Source organism: Crocodylus siamensis, chromosome 11 (genome assembly GCF_052110815.1).
Source record: "Crocodylus siamensis isolate JL-2025a chromosome 11, ASM5211081v1, whole genome shotgun sequence".
Classification (NCBI taxonomy): Eukaryota; Metazoa; Chordata; order Crocodylia; family Crocodylidae; genus Crocodylus; species Crocodylus siamensis.
In genome coordinates, this window is record NC_143405.1 from 50633090 (window position 1) to 50653060 (window position 19971).

A 19971-nucleotide genomic window follows, 5' to 3' on the forward strand; every position below is an offset into this window, starting at 1 on the left:
ACAAAACTAATATTTCCTCCCAACCTTTCCTTTGGAGGCCGGATATACAGTCTCTGCAGTACATTTTGACCTTAGATAACAGAGCACTACTGTGCAAATTAAACCTGCATACTAACATAGCAGCAGATACCATTACTTGCTTTCTATTCTGGTTCTAGTGTGTCCTTTCAATAGGGGTTGCGAAGTCTCTTGCACCTACTTTCAGTTTGTTTCTTGATCTTCAGTGTTACAGTTTCTCCAGCCATTTGGAGTAGATGGATGGCTTCACTCAGTGGCTTGCCCTTGAGGCTCACATTATTAATAGCTAATATCCGGTCACCTACATGAATGGCTCCAGTCCTAAAGAGAAAAGACATGGTCAGAAACTTAGAAACAGCAGTCTTCCTTCAAGATAAGGACCACTGAGAGCTCACTAGAAGTACTGGAGAAATGGTCACCAGACTTTAACGGAGTATGGACCACTGATTCTTTTGTGCACCGAGTGTGCTCAGCACATTGTAGTTGAACATCTAACATTACATGGAATTGAATGTCCTCTTTCAGACATTACATGCATGTATATCCCAGTCACCATGCCAAATGCAAATATATTGTGATGCCTGTCATTCAGCTTTCTGAACTGAAAGCTCCAAACAACCAAATCAAATTTGTATGACAACCACACAAGGATTCCTGGTATGCATGATTTAAGCAGGTATCTGTGCATACAATATTGACACTAGTTCACAGTAGTGTTTGTGCCAGATTCACAAAAAGAACTCAGAATTAGCAAAGAAAGTTGAGTCAACTTTAAGCATGGACTTAGCAACAAAGGGCAAGTACGTTACTGAATCCAGAGCACGTTGCTAAGCTTATACCAGAGAAAATTTAATTGTACTCCTTGTCAAAGTGATGTTTGCCATTATTAAATTCTGAGATCCAGAAAGCAATAGCTCCTGTTAATTTAAGCTTGTTGACTACATGCTACAGGCATGATAAGGGATCATACCAATTCTCACACTTCTTGCCTCAGTTATTCCATTACTCATTTACACCAGTGATGCACATTTGGTTCATGTCTGCCAACAACTTGCATTGGCTGGAAACCCTGGTAATTGTGGGTAATTCAGAACATACTTGTCACAAAACTGGCAGTTTAGCTGTAGCTGCTTGCTGGTTCTTGCTTCACGTAATAGCATTAAGGCTTCCTAATGGTAAAGAAGAAAGCGGAGGTTCTTCTTCCAGTAGCTTTACAATTTCACTTAGAAGGAATTTTCACATAATTGAATCTGAAAAAGCTGCAAGTCTGGGTCATCACATTGCCCAGTCAGAGCTGCAGTTCCTCTCAGCTAGGTCGCTTCCATTCATTGAGTAAATTATACTTGATCACAGTTACCGTAGAAACAAATATTTTTGCTTTCCTGCAGAAGAGAGCAGCTAATGGCCCCCCTCCCTAAAAGGTCCCATTCACAATGCAGGCATGCTTCCATAACTGGCCACTAGATGTCACTCGAACTCCATGAAAATCACACTGGAAAGCCCTCAGGAACAACATTTCTGTCATTCAAATAAATTATAGATCAAACTGGATCTGGAGATAAATGGCCTAAAAGTTTAATTTATATGGTTCATTTTTATTTTATATTAATGGTGGCATATTGTAGCCAATGCTTCCTTTTTGACAGTGGTTGCAATGTTTACAGACCACTTCTAGCAAGTATATCCATCACTGATTCGCAAATGAGAACAAATTTCCCCTTCCTCTTTCCCCCACAACAGGAGCAAGCCCAACTGGGAGAACATAACTACAGTACAATAATCACAAGGCTATGACTCAGTAGAGGAAAACAGTCACACACAGCAAGGTTTTTCTCTTTGAGACCTAGGAGGAGTTATTCAAAGTGATCAAGAAAGGTTTCCCTATGTGTGGGGCTGGGCCTGTCCAAAGGCTTCCCCCCTCCTGCCTCCCAAGAGGCTTCTGAAGTAGACTTTCTCTTGAGCATTTGTGCAAAGGAGGGGGATATCAAGCAGGAGCTAACCCACAACTATCAATTTCCTGCAGCCAGTATCAAACCTAATGTTGCAGATATACAAAACAGCCCAAAGAGCTTTTGTTCCTCGTCTCTCTCTAAATGGATGCGATTATTGCCAGAGCACGGGCCTGGTGGGTGCATTTGTGTAGGCAGGGGTCATGGATCTAGCAGTGCTCTGAAGTGGGCCTGTTCATTTGAGTGGAGAGTACCTGGAGCGCCTGCCTAAGAGTTTGCCAGCCGACGTGCAACTTCTGGCCTGGCTTGAAGTTGGCCACTGAGAAGCTCATGGAAACAGTGCTGCTGTACTATAAGATCTCACCACATGCATCTGTGTTTAGACAGGAGGCAAGCATCATGTTACCAAGAGAAAGTGGCCGCCCTTGGACAGGCCTGATAATGTGTACAAGGATTAATAATGGGAGAGAGCTGCTGCTTGACAGTGACCCCATTATCCTGAATCCTCTGTAGTTTTCTATCAGATCAGGTATCTGCAGCAACAAAAAAATGCTCAAGGTTGAGATAAAACTATTCACTAGAAGCTGGGGCTCTTTAAGCCCAGACAGCTCATCACCCAGCCTGACACACATGGCAGAGCTTGGAGGACACTGCATTCCCGGTTACCAAGAAATCAGCTGCAGTTGCAGTCTCGACTGCCTCCCAACTGCTCCACAAAGTGGTCACAATGTCTCTATTGTTACACGCACACGTGAGCTACGTGCTGTGCTCCTGCCAAAGCAGGTTTGGGTCTAATTTTGAGTTCTCTATAAATCTAAATGATATTTCCCAGAGCCTGGAAGCTTTCCAATGGCGCTGTGCTGAAGGGGAAGGTGAGATGGATTACTGGCTAGGCCAGGAGGTCAGAATACTTGGAATCCAGCACTCCTGTCCCGACTCCTCTCCCCAAAATGATGCAGCAGTGCCTCTCCTTGCTCATGACTTCACAGCACTTCTTATCAGGTCAGGACCAGAAGGGGGAACACAGGGCAGAACAACTCTGAACAAAAATTTCCACTTGATCTCCTGGAAAATTTCATTCTAATCCTTTCCTATACGGATCCAACATTACCCTGACAACTCTACATGGCATCTCTTATTCTGCACCTGTGCTGCTGCTCTGCATGGGCACCATTTGTAGAGTTTAGATGACGGTTTGTATGGGATGATTTGCGTAGGGATGATCCTGCCTCAGGCAGCAGGCGGAAGGGGGTTAGAGTAAGGTGACCTCTAGAGGTCCCTTCCAGCCCGACTTCTTTATGACTCTACAATTCATTTACTAGACTGCTACAGTGAAGGCATTACACGATTCCATTTCTCCTCTCAAAAGCTTTTATATCTTAAGACATGTCACTTTACTAGTGATCAAATTCACCATTGCAGCAGCCCTGGCCTGCCCTGTGCTATGGTCCTCTAACAACCAACCATCAGTGAACCTTTCTGGGTAAAAAATGAACAGCCAGAAATGCTGTACAGAGGAAAAGAAGGAAGCAGGGTCTGAGAGCAAAGAAAGGCTTACCCTGACAATGGGAGAAATACCAGAGCAGTCCACCAGGGACTTCGCTACTATTGTTTCAGAGAAGATACCACACGGATGGGCAGCAATAAAAAAAGCTTAAAATACGCAGTTAGAAATAACCATTGGAAGGCAGTTACTTTATCCTCTCACAAGTGATTTCTTACTGTAAAAAGGAAAGCATTTGCTGGAAACATTTAACGGAGGCCTGCAAAGTGGAAAAGGGAAGTCGGAGGTAAGCAGAAAATAATACATTGACTTCCTTTGAACACTTAACTGCAGAAGGAAAAAGCACTGAATAGATGCATGGATGTGTATCCCCTGATCCCTAGCACCTGTCCACTTTCCTTGCTCAGGAGCTTTGGGGACCTGTGCTTGCTTTTGCGGGAGCTCTGCAATTCAGGCGGTAGAGGGTGCTGTGTCCCACCAAGCAGTGGAGGCTGCCGAGCAGTGCATACTGAAAAGGGGCTTTCCTGCTCATCCGTAATAAGAAGAGATTAATTAAGATACAAGGTATGAGTCAACCCCACTGCATACGCTGAGTAATCTCGAAACATCCTAGTTATTTAAATCAGACACTCAGACCCACACACCCTATCTCATCTTACAAGCTAAAAATCAGCAGCGTTTGGTGAGAGACTACCTCATCTAACAGTGGCTGAATCCCAATTGAGCTTGATGTTGAAACCCCAATTCAGCCCCAGCACAACAGCCAAAATGCAACGTTATCCTCCTCATCTCCTGCCCAGCAACTCTGCGTGAGATTCTTTGTCCCCAAGCACACAAAATACTTCCCTTCACTGACTACTGGATCTAAAGGAGATTTCAGGGATGATATTCAAGCTAATAGGTCAGGTGCTAATGGTACAGTGACCCTGTACATAGGCCTAAGGTCTTCACTGCAGCCACTGCACTGACATAGCTGGTGTAGGGGTATGATAGTACTTGGACTGTATAGATCCAGCAAATGTTAAGGATACATTAAGACCAAAGAAAAACCTCCCCTCAATGCTTCTTTAAGTCTGGCAAAAGATCACAATCCCCTCCCAGTTTCACTATAAACCTCTGCCCTGCCGGGGTTCCCATGTACCTCACCTTTCCGCCAGCCCTCGTTTGGTCAGGCCTGAAATAACGATTGGATCAAAAGGTTCCTCTGTTCCAGAGATAGTGATTCCCAAGGGGCCACCATACCTCTTCAGTTCTACTGTGTAGATAATAGCACCTGTTGTCTCCTGTTCATCTGGAAGAGGAAACAGGGATGCGGAATGATTTTTTTTCTTTTAAATAGACAGGCAGTAGGGAAAGATGCCTTTTAGAGGCAAAATCCTGAGGTCACGTGCTGTGCTTGGACAGAATGGGATTTCTAATGTCCAGGCCACTTTAAAGAGAAGAACAGAAACAGTCCATAATCAACTGGAAGCCAGTCACCAGACAAGCTGTGCAGGCTATCTTTACTTGTTTGTGCTAGCTATAGGGAACTGCCATTAATGTGGTCAGACAGCAATTTGCATTGGGGTAACTATACCAGAGTTATCTTCATCTTTCCTAATCTTCAATTTGACCAGGTCTTCACACTGCTTCAAGATCTGCACGGCATCCTCCATTGAGCAGTTGTCAAGTCGGATGTTGTCGATGGCCAACAGCTTATCCCCTGGCTCCAAGGTTCCAGTTCTGCACAAGAAGGAAAGGAAGTGGGGGGAAGGGGAGGAAGGGGAAAGAAGAGGGAGAAGGAAAGAGAACATTTATAATAGCCTTTCAGATCTTGCTATTCATTCATTTCAGTAACAGAGGCAATAATATTGCCTTTACCACTCTGGATCTTCTCCTAGAAACCCACCCCCCACCAGGGGCAATAGAATTTGGGCAGCTGAGGATTAGAAAAAAAACATTTGCATGGTACCTGTATGCATCTAGAGTTGTGCAAATATATTCATATCAACTCAAAACAGGTAACTTGCACCCTACCTAAAGCACCAGAAGAGAACCTCATGCTCACTCTCTCCTGGAAATCAGATTTCATAGATTTCAGGGTCAGAAGGGACTTATTAGATCATTGAGCCTGACCCAGGAAAGAGCGCTGAGGATCTTTAAAAGGTCTCTCAGAAGGTGGACAACAAAGGGCCTGAGTCATTTTTGACAGTTTTGGGCTCCGTCCTCACAATTCATTGCATCAGTGGCTTCTTTCATTTCTCCCTTCCCCAGAAGACATCCCAAGTAAGGAGTTGGGCCACAGGGTTTGATGCAGGGCAAAAGCTGGAGTTTGAGGAGGTGAGCACTTAAGCCTTTTTGAAGCTGCGGGAAGTTGATTCAGCAGGGCTCAGCCGACAACCCCCTTTCAAAAATTGAACCCTGTTTGGTCTGGACGGCTCTAGTCATCCACACTGAAAACCTCTCCTACAAGAGTTTGAAATGAGGTGGTCATTTTGAAAAGAGCCATTCCTAGACCATATGCATATATTCTTTGTTGCGATCCTATTAAATGATTTCTATTTCTTCAGGGAATGGTGCTGTGTTCACGTATGCACTTTTTCACTCACAACTGAGCAGTTCACAGGAACCAACACTCATGGATTGGGTGTGAGAAATTCCCCTTGCTACCTGTTTTGCCTTTAAATAGAGAGAAATGAGGTAAACATCTCTGTACTTTTGGATCTTCTAAAAAGCCTTGGTTCTGGAGCTGGGACCAGCTTGTCTGCTGGCTGAGCACCACAGCCATCATCAGAGCTGGGTCATGAAAGAATCTGTAAACCTAGACTTTATCATGAACTGACAAACCTCTGGATCTGGCAGAGTTCAAAGCCACATCAAAGTTCAGACCTCAACTCTGTGGACCTCTCCCCACCCCTTCATGAAGGAATAGGATATTTTCTGATGGGTTTGTCAGACAGCAAAAGACTGTACCCACCTGTGTGCTACACTCCCCTTCTTGATATCAGAGATAATTAAAGGTTCACCAGGCTTTCTACTTGCAGCTGCAAAAGAGATTTAAGTCAATAAAACTCTGCATGTGTATAACATTTGGTATAGGCTCTATCACCCTGTAGCACTGAACAGGAAGAAAAGGAAGTTATAAGGAGAGGGAATTTGCCCTAGTTTGGCAACAGCAGAGTTTCACACAGAATTTATCGGATAAATCTGGAATAAAAGGGGCTAACCCCACTAGACATGTACTTCCTGCCTACACTACCCAGCTGGTTTCTTTCAGTCTCCTTTGGAGCAAGGGGTGGAACCAAGTGTAAAAGGGCACCAGCTTCTGATCTCTGCAAAGGTCTAACCAAGACGCATGCACCCTTCAGAAAGCATGATGGTTATTCAAGGTGAGCAACACAAGGGGGTGACCTGACTGCAGCAGCTGGCAGAAATGTGGGGCTTGTTTCCTGAGTATCTCATAGCACAGGATGATTTGGGAACTCTGAATAAATGAGCAGTCAACCTGGAAATCTGCTGGGTCTACCAGTAGCTTGTGGTGACATACGACTCATACCTCTGCAGTTAAACACTGGGTTTGACCTGCTTCTGTGAACTCTACATCTCAAAACTGTAGCCACTCTTAATATCCTTAACCTAACCTCAGCAGCAAATGTCAGAGAGACGTCTGTAGCTGCACTGCAGCATTGCTTTCATGAGCTTAAGCCCAGGTCTAATTCTCAATGGCATAACACTAGATTTACTTTCACATGACCCCACGCTCAGAACAAAGTGGAAGTTTTGGCCCTCAGTTTGTATATGGTGGTGACCAGGAATTACTTCCTCTGTCAAGATCTGCAATTCTATGTTCTCACTTAGTTCATAAGATAGCAATAGGAAGGAAAAGTGCACAGATCTAATGTAATCTATTAAAACAACAGTCAGCAACCTTTTAAGGCTGCGGGCCAGACTGGCCCTATTTGGGTCATTAAAAGATCACCATTTTCTCTGCACCATAAATTTACAAAACCAGCTATTCAGTTTGTCTTATCTTCATTTAATTCCCAACCTGCAAAACCTGTCTCAAGCATATGTTGTTCAGGACTTAACTGAGCCTCGTCTCTTTGTTTAGCGCCTGTAATTGAGTGTTAGTTAGTGGGGTTACACCGTGGTAAAGTTTCTGTCATGTTCAGGCAAATAGAAGTGTGACTATGGAAACCCTCCTTTCCTTTGGTTCAGCTTAATTAAATGCCATTTTTCTTACATATGTGGCCCAGAATATAATGTGCATCTTGTTTTTGAAAGGCAGAATGGAAAAAAAAAAAATCTTTCCTTGTAGTAACTGAGCAGCAGCAACCAGAGAGCAGAGCCTCTGCATTGTTCTCCTCCCTGTGGCTGGCTGCAGATTCTACTTTGGATTTTAGCAGGCAAGTGGCAGAACCTACTTTTGCCATATTTCTCACATAACAGACAGTCCAATTTCCACGAGCAGTTTTGTTGGTTTTTTGGGTTTTTTTCGCTGGGGGGGGGGGGCAAAAGGTGCATGTTGCATGCAAGAAAATATAGTATGTTAGATACACTTGTCTAATGTGGACCTGTACATTTCAAACTTTACAGCATATAGTATGCAGCTGCAGTGAGATCCATCCTCCATTCAAGTTAAAGGCTTTTGATTTCAGTGGGGCTGTGATTTCACTTATAGTGCTGAAGTCATCTATTAGACCCTGGTGGCATTTAAGCCATTTCCCCCAAGCTTCAGGTATTTGGAAGAATGGAAACAGCCACTGACAGCACAGGAAGGGATGGTTACAAATCCACCTGAGTAGCTAAACCCAGAGAAAAGACAACATTTTATTTAGACAAGGTAGGAACACATTCAATGCTATGACTTGAACTTCTGTTTTCTGACAAGACAGACAGGTGCTTCAGTGAAAGGTGAGCAGAACATCTTTTGCACATCTGAGACCTGGAGTCAAGGGAGACCCAATATCTCCCTCATTTTTGGAAAAGCCTGAAATTTTATGGTCAGTTATATTTTCAAAAACAGGCTGTGGTCCCTATTTAGAAAATCCCAGAAAGGGCTGATGAATCGCCCCTTTGTAACCTCATTGCTATTCATGTAGCAGCCTTTTGCCACAAGCATTCTTCTGTCACTTGGTCACACTCCATACTTATACCCTGCTATCCCGCCTTGGTTACAGCTGCTGGATGGCCTCAGCTGACATGATTAGTGCCTTGCAGCGAAGAGTGTGCATGGGAGGGCAGAAGTTGTACAGTCTACGAGCATCTCAGATTACAGCCAATGATTAACGTGCCCATAAGGTTTGTGATGTCACTATTTCACAGCAACTGAATTTGCATGAGCTTCTGAGATTAAAGAATCCAAAGCAAAATCCAAAGGAATAGGACAAAAAATCCCCAACATTATAATAAGTGTATTGTACGAGTTTAAAAACGTATGAACATATGTACTATTATGTGGGTTGCTGGGGGGGGGGACACCAAAAAACTTTGCTGGTCATCTTTAAGGAGGTACTTTCCCTGCCTGATCAAACCGTTCCATATTTCACTGTATAAAAGGTGGCCAAGCTGTGCTCAAGCCTCACTGGGTTGAGCATAATATTCAGGGCAGACGGGAAAGAATCAAACCTGATTGATCCGACAGCGCGGTAGCAGTGTTTCTGCTGAGTGCAGGAGAACCTAAGGGAGCTGTCCTCACAGCATCTCTTTGACAACGCATTGATGCACGTTTTTCATTTCATGCATCTTTTATCTGCAGATTGAGTGCTCTCTAGTTCAATTTACAGCTGGAAGTCAAACAAACTGAGAGGCTGTTTGGTTGTTCTAATTCACTGAGTGATAGAAAAGGTGAAGAGGAAAAACAGTTCATTTCTTGACTCGAGTAGTGACCTCTCTCCACCACGAAACCAACCATAACAGGGGACCTCTATTATGACCCTGTTATATCTCACTACTGTTAAATTTGGCCCCCTTTTCAATTCACAGTGTTTTGAGAGAGAGAAGAGAGAAAGGAGCCTATTCCAAGAAGGTTCTCAAGAACATGTTTTCATTTAACCAGACCTGCGATCCTGTTTTTGATGGCAACCTGAAAGATGAGGTGAGGGGGGTGTGGGAGGGAGGGGGATAGAAGGTAACATTGTATGGTAAGACACCCAAAGATGCATCTTAGGTGATCTGTGTCTTTGGAGGCTGTTCACAAAAACTGTGAGAGGAGCCTCCTGTGCACATCTACCAAGCCACATCATTGTCCCACTTAAAAGTCCCCCCTGCCAATGGCTGGCAAGCAGAGCTAACCAATATATCTCAATGCTTCCTCACGCCTCCCTATCAGTCTGTTCTCATCTTTTGTCTCGTATTTAGAAAGCTCTCAGAGGCAAGAATCATTTTAGGCATGCTTTGAGCCTGTCTGCCTGATCAGGATCCTAAGGGCACATAAGCACTGCTCTCCCTTGCTTTCTGGATCCCAGAGGGGCTTAGGCAGGAGCTAGGCCCGTGCATAGGCAGCAGAAGGAAACTATAAAGCCAAAAAAGGAAGCTTGATCACCAATTGCACTGATCCCCTTTCTGCTGCTCTGGTTGCTTCATTTGCTTTGTTAGCACCTATCAACTGGTAAAGTGGTGGCCAGGATCCTTTGTTGAACAAGCATTATTTTGCCTATGTAATAAAGCTGTCCTGATTTCACTGGATCAGCTGAAAAACTGGTCCAAAACCTGAGCCTCAAATCACCAAGGAATCCGTTTTGTTTTGTTTATTAAATAAAAGCCCTACCAGGGACAAATATAAGGTTCCTTTGCAATCTCTTCGTGCATGAGAATACCTGTACTAGTAACAGAGCACCTTTATATTGTTGTATATCTATTCCAGCTAGACGGCTGGCTTTCATGGGCTTTAACTATACTCTGCCAGCTCAGATAAAGCATTGCAGCTTTGTATTGTAGATAAAACCTTTCTGTGCCTCGGTTTCCTACTGCAAAAATGGGAGAAACAGTTCAGCTGCTCCAGAAACGAGGATCACAGAAAGCAACTAAAACAGATAGATCTACACAGAGAGATGCAAACTGATTTACTGAAAGGGGCACACTGGTCTGCTGCGGACTCTCTTATCTTGGTTTACGAATGCCGAGGCAAACTAATTTAGTTCAAACTGCACTATTTTCTCAGGTAGACAAGGCCCATATATTTTCAACTTTAAACTATACTTTTCAGTGCGTTTAGCAGCACAGAAGACATTTTAAGGGCTACTCTGGGGGCCAAGGGCAGGCTCCATAAATCAACAGTTGGTGAAGTGAGGAGGAGGATGTTGTGGGGGAAAGAACTCAAAATAAGACCAGCGTTTGGCTGTGGTGACTGGGCAGTGATAAAAAGGCGAGATGATCGATATCGTTATTTACTTTTTATAAATTGCTTTCGGTCTCTTGCCACCTCCGCTACGATTCTGGCTATCTCACTGTTTACAATATGATGGATGAAGAGGCTCAAAACACATGTCCGTTTTGTGTTTTTAATAGGATGCATAATGACTCGTATTGGTAAATTATTCCCCTTCTAGGAGCATGAGCACACAGTGCACGCATCAGCGCTTCCTCCGGTTATAAATGCCTTTCATTATTGATTGAGACAAAGCAATGTTTTGCCCATGTGTAATTAAACAAATTGTAATAATGCCATCAGAGTGCATTTATGAAAGCAAACATTCATAAAGAGGGGGGAAACCAAAAATGAAACAAAAAAGCCCAATAATCTAGGGATACCTATATGTGAAAGGAGAAAAAAAAAGTAAACCTGAATCAATGACAAGGAAGTAGCATTCAAAATAAAATACACAACACTGGCTTCTTCCTCTATCATTCATTAACTTTAATGGCAGGTTCATAAATTATAAATGCTTCTAGCAGGATATTTATGCCATCGCATATCTATTTATTTTCAAAGTCTTTAGACGCTGGACCATGACAGAATATTTTGCTTCCAGAAAAGTGCCAGAGTGGAACAGTTCCCAATTCATAATTAAAGCGGCAACTTTAACGGGGAAGGCAGACCAGACAGAAAATACGATTTGGCCAGTTCCGATTGGTCAATATATCCCTAGTGGACCTGTTATTAACATGAAAGATATTGTCTGTGCACAAGTTCTAACCCTGGCCTTGAGAACGGTCCCATTAGTAACCGTGGCCAGGGCACAATCTATGGCTCTGCTTCTGTCAGCTTCAAGTGAAACACAACATAGACTCATCTATGGTGCTCCAATAGGGGCACCGTGATGGATTGGTTAAAGTTCATAAAGTAGTTTCAAAATTATATGCTATATAAAGTGTTAATGTACTGTTAAAATGAATGACAGATTGAATACCCATTTAACAGCAACAAGAACAAAATTGCACCCTACAGTGAATCATACAAAGTTTTCCCTGGGGAAAACATTTTTCATAGGCTAAGAAAAATTTCCTTTGTCTAATCAACCAGAATTTTCCCGAGGCTAAAAACAAATGTTTAACTTCTTTTAAGAGGTCAGGATATCGAATACACATAAAACACAATCGTTAGGTTTTTTACTGCCATAGATTTTAATCTGGAGGAGATTTAAACAAAGTCTATAGGAGCCTAAGTATGTCATTAGGACTGAAAGTAGCCTGAAATGGATGCGGGTGCTTCATGGCACACATTCTGACAATCAAAATGCGGAGACAAGTCATTATGAGCCTGTTCTCTGAATTAGGGTGTCTAAAATCTCTTTCTGCAGTTACATTCACCAACACCTCTTTGAATACCTCAGAGGCTTTTGTAAACAATTAAGCTCCACAACCAACATATCCCTCCAAACCAGGGAGAAATAGAAGAGACTCTCTGTAATACTTTTCCACAGTAACAGCGGTCACAGAACTAATACGAACCCTTCCACTGCAGCACTCATGACCGGAAGGGTGAAGCTGACTTCTGTGACTTTCACATCTCCACAAAAGAAATCCGAATGATAGACAACGGGTACATCAGTACTGACTTGCTCCCAAGCCCAGGACCACCACTGAGGGAACAAGTGCCAGCCTCTCACTCCTGCTCAGTATGCAACAAACCCCATACAATTAAGCCACGCTTGTCTCCCTACCCAGTCTGGCACTGCCACCAATGCAGTAAGCCTCGTTTATTTGCACCCATTCAGTGACCAAGCTACAACTCAGTAGGGCAGCGTGAAATTTCGCCAAGTTGTTTGTTTCAAAGCTGTTTTGAAGCAGCCCAATGGCCCAGGCCAAGGGAGAGCCAGGGCTGTGCTCCAAGCGGGTCCGCAGCCCCATGGAGCTCAGCCCAGCGGCGAGAGGTAGAGCGCAGCCCTGGCTCTCCCCGCTTCCCGCTGCTGGGCTGAGCTCCATGGGGCCGCGGGCTCCCGCATCTGTGTGCTGGATGAGAGGAAGCTGCCCCTGCCACCTGGGACCAGTGGCAGCATCAATCCTCCCCTGCGCTGGGAGAGGTCTGCGCCCAGCACCAGTCCCAGGCAGCAGCAGCAGCCTCCTCTCATCTGGCGTGCAGATCCGGGGGTTCACACCCCTGGAAGGAGTCAGGCATGACCCCAGAGCCCTCAGATGAGGCTACCATCCCGGCAACGTTTATCTGAATCAGGCAAGAAATGACAAAAGTTTAAGGCATTTATATGATTCCCCATTATAGCCTATGGGCGAAACATCAAAATAACAGAACAGTTTTGAGGGGCGCTTAAGTACTTTAGGCAAATATTTACGTCCCATTGTAGGGGAAGTGCTGGTGATTTGGAGAATTTCTTTGGTTAACAACCACTTGAAAACACACGGGGGGCTGGAATGATGGTGTACGGGTCTCCTTCCAGCCCTATATACCTAGAGGTTGTAGAAAACCCACCAACAGAAGCATTTTATGCCATTTAAAATATTCGACTGAAATCTTTTGTTTAAAAATTAATGGTATTTCTTCCCTCAGATGTATCCAATGCCAAATAAGCCCCCCTGGCTCCCCCCCTCCATATAACACTTCAGGTTTTACATTTCTCTCTAGTAACATTCACTTTAGTTTCACTTTGTAATCTGCCTTACAATGCAATATCTAAAAAAGTATGAAGTAGTAAGAAGTGAAATCAAGGGGCATTTTGGTCACTGCCATCTAAAATGTGTGAGGATTTCATCCAAGACTTTTAATGCAAATCCAGCGAATGAGGAACTAGAACGGGAATCAGGTGCTACCTGTACCACAGCATCTTCAGTTATCTAGCTGAAAAGACACATAGCAGACTAATTATGAGCAGTCGATACATAAGGGAATGTTGTATTATCAAAATATATCATCTCTGATAGACTCATATCCTGCCTTGACCACTCCACTTGTGTCGTCTACCTTTCCCTCATCTGTCACATACCCTTTTCCTTCTTTTCAACTCCACACTCCTTGAAGCAAGGACCATTCAGTTTGATGCAAGCCTAAAGCCCTGTAGATGCCACTAAAAACTAAATAATTTTCTTGCACTGTACTGTGTCCTTCTGAAAAGCTAGATTGGAAGCCAGTGGTTCTTGCTACTGCCAGCTGCTGTAACGACTGTCTAAGCCATACTTACAGCTGATCGTAATTCCAAGCTCCACACCTCTTTTCTTGGGCAGTTTAACATGGAAGGTACCACTGCTCGGTATGACGGACTCTATAAAAAACAAACCACAGATGAGAGTAAGCGTAGGGAAGGACAGAGTTTTCATTTATGATGAAGGACTACTTTGAACCTAAGAGAAAATTAGCTTGAATGCGTTTTACTGGTCTTAAAAACTGTAACGCAGCATAGTATATCGTCTAGTCAGTGTACTCTTGTCACCAACAGCTTCAGGGATTTTAGGAAAAAGTTGACTTATTGAAATATGCAGATATTGTAGAGCCACAAATACAATTCAGGGCCACAGTATGGCTAGGTTCAAAGGGTCAAAGGCAGCTGTGCCAAAGCTGACATGAAATCTTTACATGTCAAATCCAAACCCTAGTAGCAGCTAATAGGATTGGTGACTCACTATTGTGAACCTATGAATTAAATGCATAGGCAAAAGGCAGGGCACAGTGGCACTTTATAGACTACCTCTCTCTACAATTAAATGCATAACTATCTGAAGAAAATATTATTATTCACTTACACAGCATGCATGCCCATGCAGAGGAGTTTGTTAAATAGATGCATGGATTTAACCTGCCAGTACATATCTCTGTTCCTAGCTCACGTTGATCTACCAGTTCCTCTTACCAAGGGCAGGGTGCATTTTTGGAACAGGCTTTCCCTGCACTGAGGCTAATGATAAACTAGCAGAACATTTGTTGAAGGCAACAAGAGAGTGACAAATTCATGAGTGACATACCTGCCACATCGAATTCGATTTCCAGCACAACTTTATTAGTAAGAGCTGCATCACGCAAGAGCTGATTGGCTTCCTCCATAGTCCCATCTTCAGTTGCAATGCCATTGATGGAAAGTACTCTATCTCCTACTTGTAACAGCCCACATCTGCCGTCCAGATTGGAACGGAGAGGGAGAGAGGAACAAAACAAAACAATAGACGATGATAAACTACCTCTACCAGGCACATCTCAAATCACTAAAGCTGTTGACAGCTTATAGGAATGGGACCAAAATATATGTGTGCGCGTGCGTGCACACACACAGAGAGTTCTAAAATGCACAAGATGGTGCAGGGAATCTAGTAACACCAGGAAAAATGTCAGAAATTCAGATGCGTCTTTTAATGGTTTGCCTACTCTTTAGCTCAGCCATGTTCTACTCTCAAGTAAGCAGTTCTTTTCAGTTTGCTGCAATTAACACAAAACTGTTCCCTGCCACCTCTAGAAATCATCATCCCAGCTGTGAAATGAGAGATAAAAGTGAGGATAAACTAGTTACCCTTTTTCTTTATCCATATCCAATAGTACGCTTCTGTCTATGCATGTGTCCGAGTCCATTCGTGCCCAAACTAATGGCATTGAGAATTACACAGTCCTCTGATTAATATGTGGTTAATATTGAAGCTACAATCCAATGAACTCACCGAAATGTCTCAGCAAATTGGATAATCATTTATCCCTTGTAATTGCATTTCTGGAAGCCAAATGTACATTGATACTGTTTAACTGCCTTGAAAAGGCCAATATTATTATGGTATGATATCCCTCCATTATAAAACTGTGATGTCGCTTATTTTATTTTTTGTAAGGAAAAAAAGCTTTACATTTGGAAGCACCCTATGAATTGCAAAGTTAGGTTGCAGTTGTACAGCTGTAGGAGAGAGGCTCTGTGCTGTGGGTTTCATCGGTGCATATCAGCAGAGCAGATTTTTTTCAAAGAGGAAGCAATGCATTCCCAAACAAGCCCCACGGCCGTAACAACAGAAAGGCCCTGAGCCATGTGACAGAGGTCATCTATCCCAGCATATGACTCTGCAGGACCATGAATGCAGTATTCTTTATGATTGTTGAGTGGATGATGGAAAACCTAAACCCTTCTCATAGCCACACCTAACTATTACTCAATGATTAGAGAGGACTCAGCACAAGCAGTATTTTACAATTGTTCTTTTCTCACCTTTCTGTTCAGTTATTGTGCTTGCCCTGAGGCAGAACTTCAGAATTTATAGTTGCCTCATTCAGGTAAGGGGACCCCAAATTTGTCTCAGTAGGAAGCACTGGGAGAAATGTACTGCTCCACTGGCACATTTTGAGCCCCTCAAAGCTCCTTATTGTAAATCTGACTCGAGACTCTTTACCTGCTATTGCATGACATCCAACCAACCCCTTCATCTGCCTGAGCTTCTATTGATGCATCACAAAAGACAGACCATATCTCAACTACCACAAAGCTCACTCCACACCACTTAAAGTAATATTTAATTGTAAGAGAACATGTTACCTACCCATAGCACCATGGTTTAAGACTATGATGGTGCCATAGTCAAGGGAGATGAGGAAATGACTACTACTTTAAACAAGCCATACATATACGGTAGAAAGCCACAGTGGCAAGAGAGCACACTTGGTAGTTGGGTGTGGAAAAATGCCCCTCTTTTTGCTCTGGCCTGTGCAAGTTGGGATATGGATGAGTTGGGAGAGGGAATCCAGAAGTGATTTTGTGGGTGAAGTGCATTAAGCTGATGTTGTATGCTCCTTGCTGTTTGACTTTGCATCATCCATGGTGAAATGTCTCTTCATGCTATAAAATGTACATTTAAAGAGTTTACCTGATTGGGATGAACACACCTGTGTCTTATGATTATGAATAAATACTGTATCAATCAGCTGTGCAATCAACTAGATGCTTAAGTGGTCTCATGCATGTGCATACATTTGAAAACTTTAGCCTTTAGGACTGAAGAGGGCTCCCCAGGGGGTAAGGGCTCCTGTATGTGTCACGGGGTTTAATCCTCATTAAATTAAATAGGTTTATGAAATTTAACTTTATTTTGGAGTGTTGCATCAGTGTTTGCATGCAGTAGGTTTTTGAACGAATTAAGCCCGGTCCTTGGCTGGCACCGCAGGAGAGCGAGAAGGTCCCATGCTATGCCCCCAGCCCAGGGTCCCCCATCCCATGCTGTGCCACACAGCTGTGGGAGCAGGGGGCTGGCATGTTGCATAAGAGGAAAAAAAAAAAAAAGCAGAAGCAATTTGAAAGCAGCAGCAATTCCAAGGGGTGAACTACAAAAAAGTCACAGAATCATTTGGTGGACAAAGAGGCTCATTACATGTCTTTGAGTGCCTTTGTGTTTGGACACAATGAATTCACGGATGTGACATTTACACTTGCAACAAGCCAAACTAAACTAAGTCCGAGGAGTTTTAGTTGAATGCACCAGAAAGACTTTTAAAGCATCCAGAAAACCCACTTGTGCAAATAGTTGCGCCATTGCAGTGCAAGAAAGGGCAAAAAACATGGCATGTACAAATGCTCTAAAACTTACAGTAGAGGCGACAGAGACACCGTTTTCCACATTGTGGGCTCTGCTGTTATTGCAATATGCTAGTCTCAGAAAGAAAGAATCAAAGAACTTCATGATCAAAAGATACTGCCTTATTATTACCCAGTGACACGAGACGAGCAATTGTGAAGCTGCAGTTCTTCTCATTGAGAAAGTAGCTTACATCTTTACCACTCACAGGAAGTGCAATTTTTCAGGTTTGTTTGCTCAACTTTAGATTTCTTTTTTTTCCCAGTGTGGCTGCAAAATAGCTGTGTCATGTCAGAAACATTTTATTTCTTTTAATACTAGACTGAGCCGATCATGGTATTTTACACTCTTATTTCACAGATTTATGAAACTTCATGAGGTGAAGCCATGACCTTCTGCCCCACTCAGTGAAGAAGCTGAAATGAGAAGTGCCTTGTTAATACTCTTACAAACATTTTCATGGACTTTGGCTTCTTATTGCATTTGGCTTCATGGTGGGAGCAGGCTATTGAGTCAACAGCCTTGTATTCTCCTGGCTGTAGCACTGACATGCTTCATTTCTTAGGAAATGCCGTCTCCATGGGGCTGATCCTGCCAACCACTGTCCATGCACACTGTACCCCTGGATCAAGGGGTGGGTACCTTGTTTGCTTCAGCAACACAGACTTTCCCAAGGCAGAGGAGAACAGGCATAGAGCAAAGGCAACATGAAAGCTGTACAGGGAGCCAGCCAAGAGGAAAACAGACTTATATCACTCCAGCTGCTGATGCAGGGTTCTGAATCAGTGTCCAGTTTTGAGTCCAAAGGCTTCAAATAGCCCCTAATAAGCAAAGTGACTGATGGAGAAGGTGAACCATTAGAGGCCATCAGCTATAAAACCAATGGTAGGGGCGCCTTTTCCTTGAAAACATTTGCCACCTAGTAACCTAAAGCAGACAATAAAGGAGAGCTGAGCTGAACTGCCTGAAAAAAGGAGAAGCTACTTTCTTCCCTGCACTAAGTGAAAGATGCTCTCTAAACACAGCCCTGTGCTGCTACCTGGTGTGAAGCACTGACCTGAGACAAAGTGCTCTGGCAGGGCTAGGAATCAAACCCTCTCCCCTTTGCTTGGATTCTCACTCATCCTTCCACAGCAGCCAGCTCCAGCAAGCAGCTCTCCAGAGCCAGCTGCTCTGAGCCTCACTCAGCAGCTATTCACAGCAAGACAGCTGCTTTCAAGAGAATAGCAGCCATCCCTGGAACTGACTCTGCTCACCTGAGCTGTACTGAGCCACATCCCATTATAGGAAGAAGGACCAAGAGGAGAGGGTTAAGTGAGACCAGCTGGGGAGAACAATGCCATGACCACATTAGGAAGAGGGCTCCCCAGGGGGTAAGGGAGGGAAAAACGAAAGCAGCGTCACAATCTGGAAAGGTTCAACGGCTGAGTGGTGTGCAAGAGCACCAACCTAGTATGCAAGAACACCACCTTAGCAACACAATCCTCATACAGCTCAGTGCCTGCACAGATGCCCACGCACTCTGCAAGGGGCAATGACAGCATGAAAATGAAACTGGAGGCTGGTCGTAGCTGAGAAACTGCCCCCGAGGGTGGAAGCACATGGCTCTGTTATCTTGGAGTTAGCAGGCAAAATACTGCCGCTGCCACCCCCCCCAGGAGGGGACAATAAAGTTCTTAGCTCAAGTGGTGGGAACAAGGAGCATCCTGTGCTGTGCATACGTAATACTGGCTTTTCACTTCATCTCGCCACAAAAGGCTCTTCACCCTGCCAGCCCCCAGCACTCCAATCCATTGTGAGGAGCAATTCCAGTGGGATTAAGGTGCTTTACTGTAGCTAACAGGCTAAGGAGAACCTGCTCCATTGAAGTTAGAAAGATGCTTCAGAAAGCGATTGCAAAAAAACGCCAGCATATTCCACACTGCAAAGCAAGGGAGCCCATTCCCTGTGATGGGTGTAACGGGGGGCTACCGGGGCCGATCTCCGCAAGGCCTACCCACCTGTTCTTGGGCTAACCACCCACCTTCTTGCCCACCACACCTTGGTCTTAATTGATTAATTACTAGATGTAATTAGGCAGAGGCTGCCCATTTTCTGCCCCGCTGCAAGGGGGCGCTATCTGCGGCTCCATTCCTCCCCTACACCACAACCCAAGCCTCGCTGATGACGTCATGATGTTCTCATACGCTCCAGTCCCCCACAATGGGGCCCAGAATCCTACTGTAGGACCCCACCTGGGTTCCTCTCTTCAGATGGACTCAGCCGCTGTCATACTGGGCCACATATCTCCCTGCCACCAGTTCCCCTTTGGGTGTGGTCCTCTCACTGGGACCTTTGGCTCACACTAGCCCTGGCCCACCTCCAGGCCTGTCGGGACCCCAGGCCATTGGCTCTTGGGCATCCCTCTTGGTGGGCCGCCTTGCCCTTCTGACCCTCCTGGTCCTGGCCCCTGCCTGGGCCAGTCAGGGGAAGCTCTGGCAGGCCTTGATATATGACCCATACTCTTATCCCTCTCTGGGTCCTCCTCCAGACATGGGGAGCTCGGGTTACCTCACACCACAACTGGTGCCTCAGGGTCTCACAGGAGACTCTCAC

At 44.3% G+C, this 19971-nt stretch overlaps 1 protein-coding gene across 3 annotated transcripts in view; it reads right to left on the minus strand.

Annotated features, from left to right (window-relative positions):
• GRIP2 (glutamate receptor interacting protein 2) overlaps positions 1-19971 on the minus strand; it is a 165741-nt gene that overhangs the window by 28756 nt on the left and 117014 nt on the right. For all 3 annotated transcript variants that reach the window (XM_090021476.1, XM_090021480.1, XM_090021479.1), the window contains exons 13-18: positions 14803-14948; positions 14025-14105; positions 6428-6494; positions 5048-5193; positions 4618-4762; positions 200-339 (exon numbers count right to left, since the gene is read on the minus strand). In XM_090021476.1, the coding sequence (XP_089877602.1) occupies positions 200-339; positions 4618-4762; positions 5048-5193; positions 6428-6494; positions 14025-14105; positions 14803-14948 (725 nt within the window). The remainder of the gene's footprint in view (positions 1-199; positions 340-4617; positions 4763-5047; positions 5194-6427; positions 6495-14024; positions 14106-14802; positions 14949-19971) is intronic.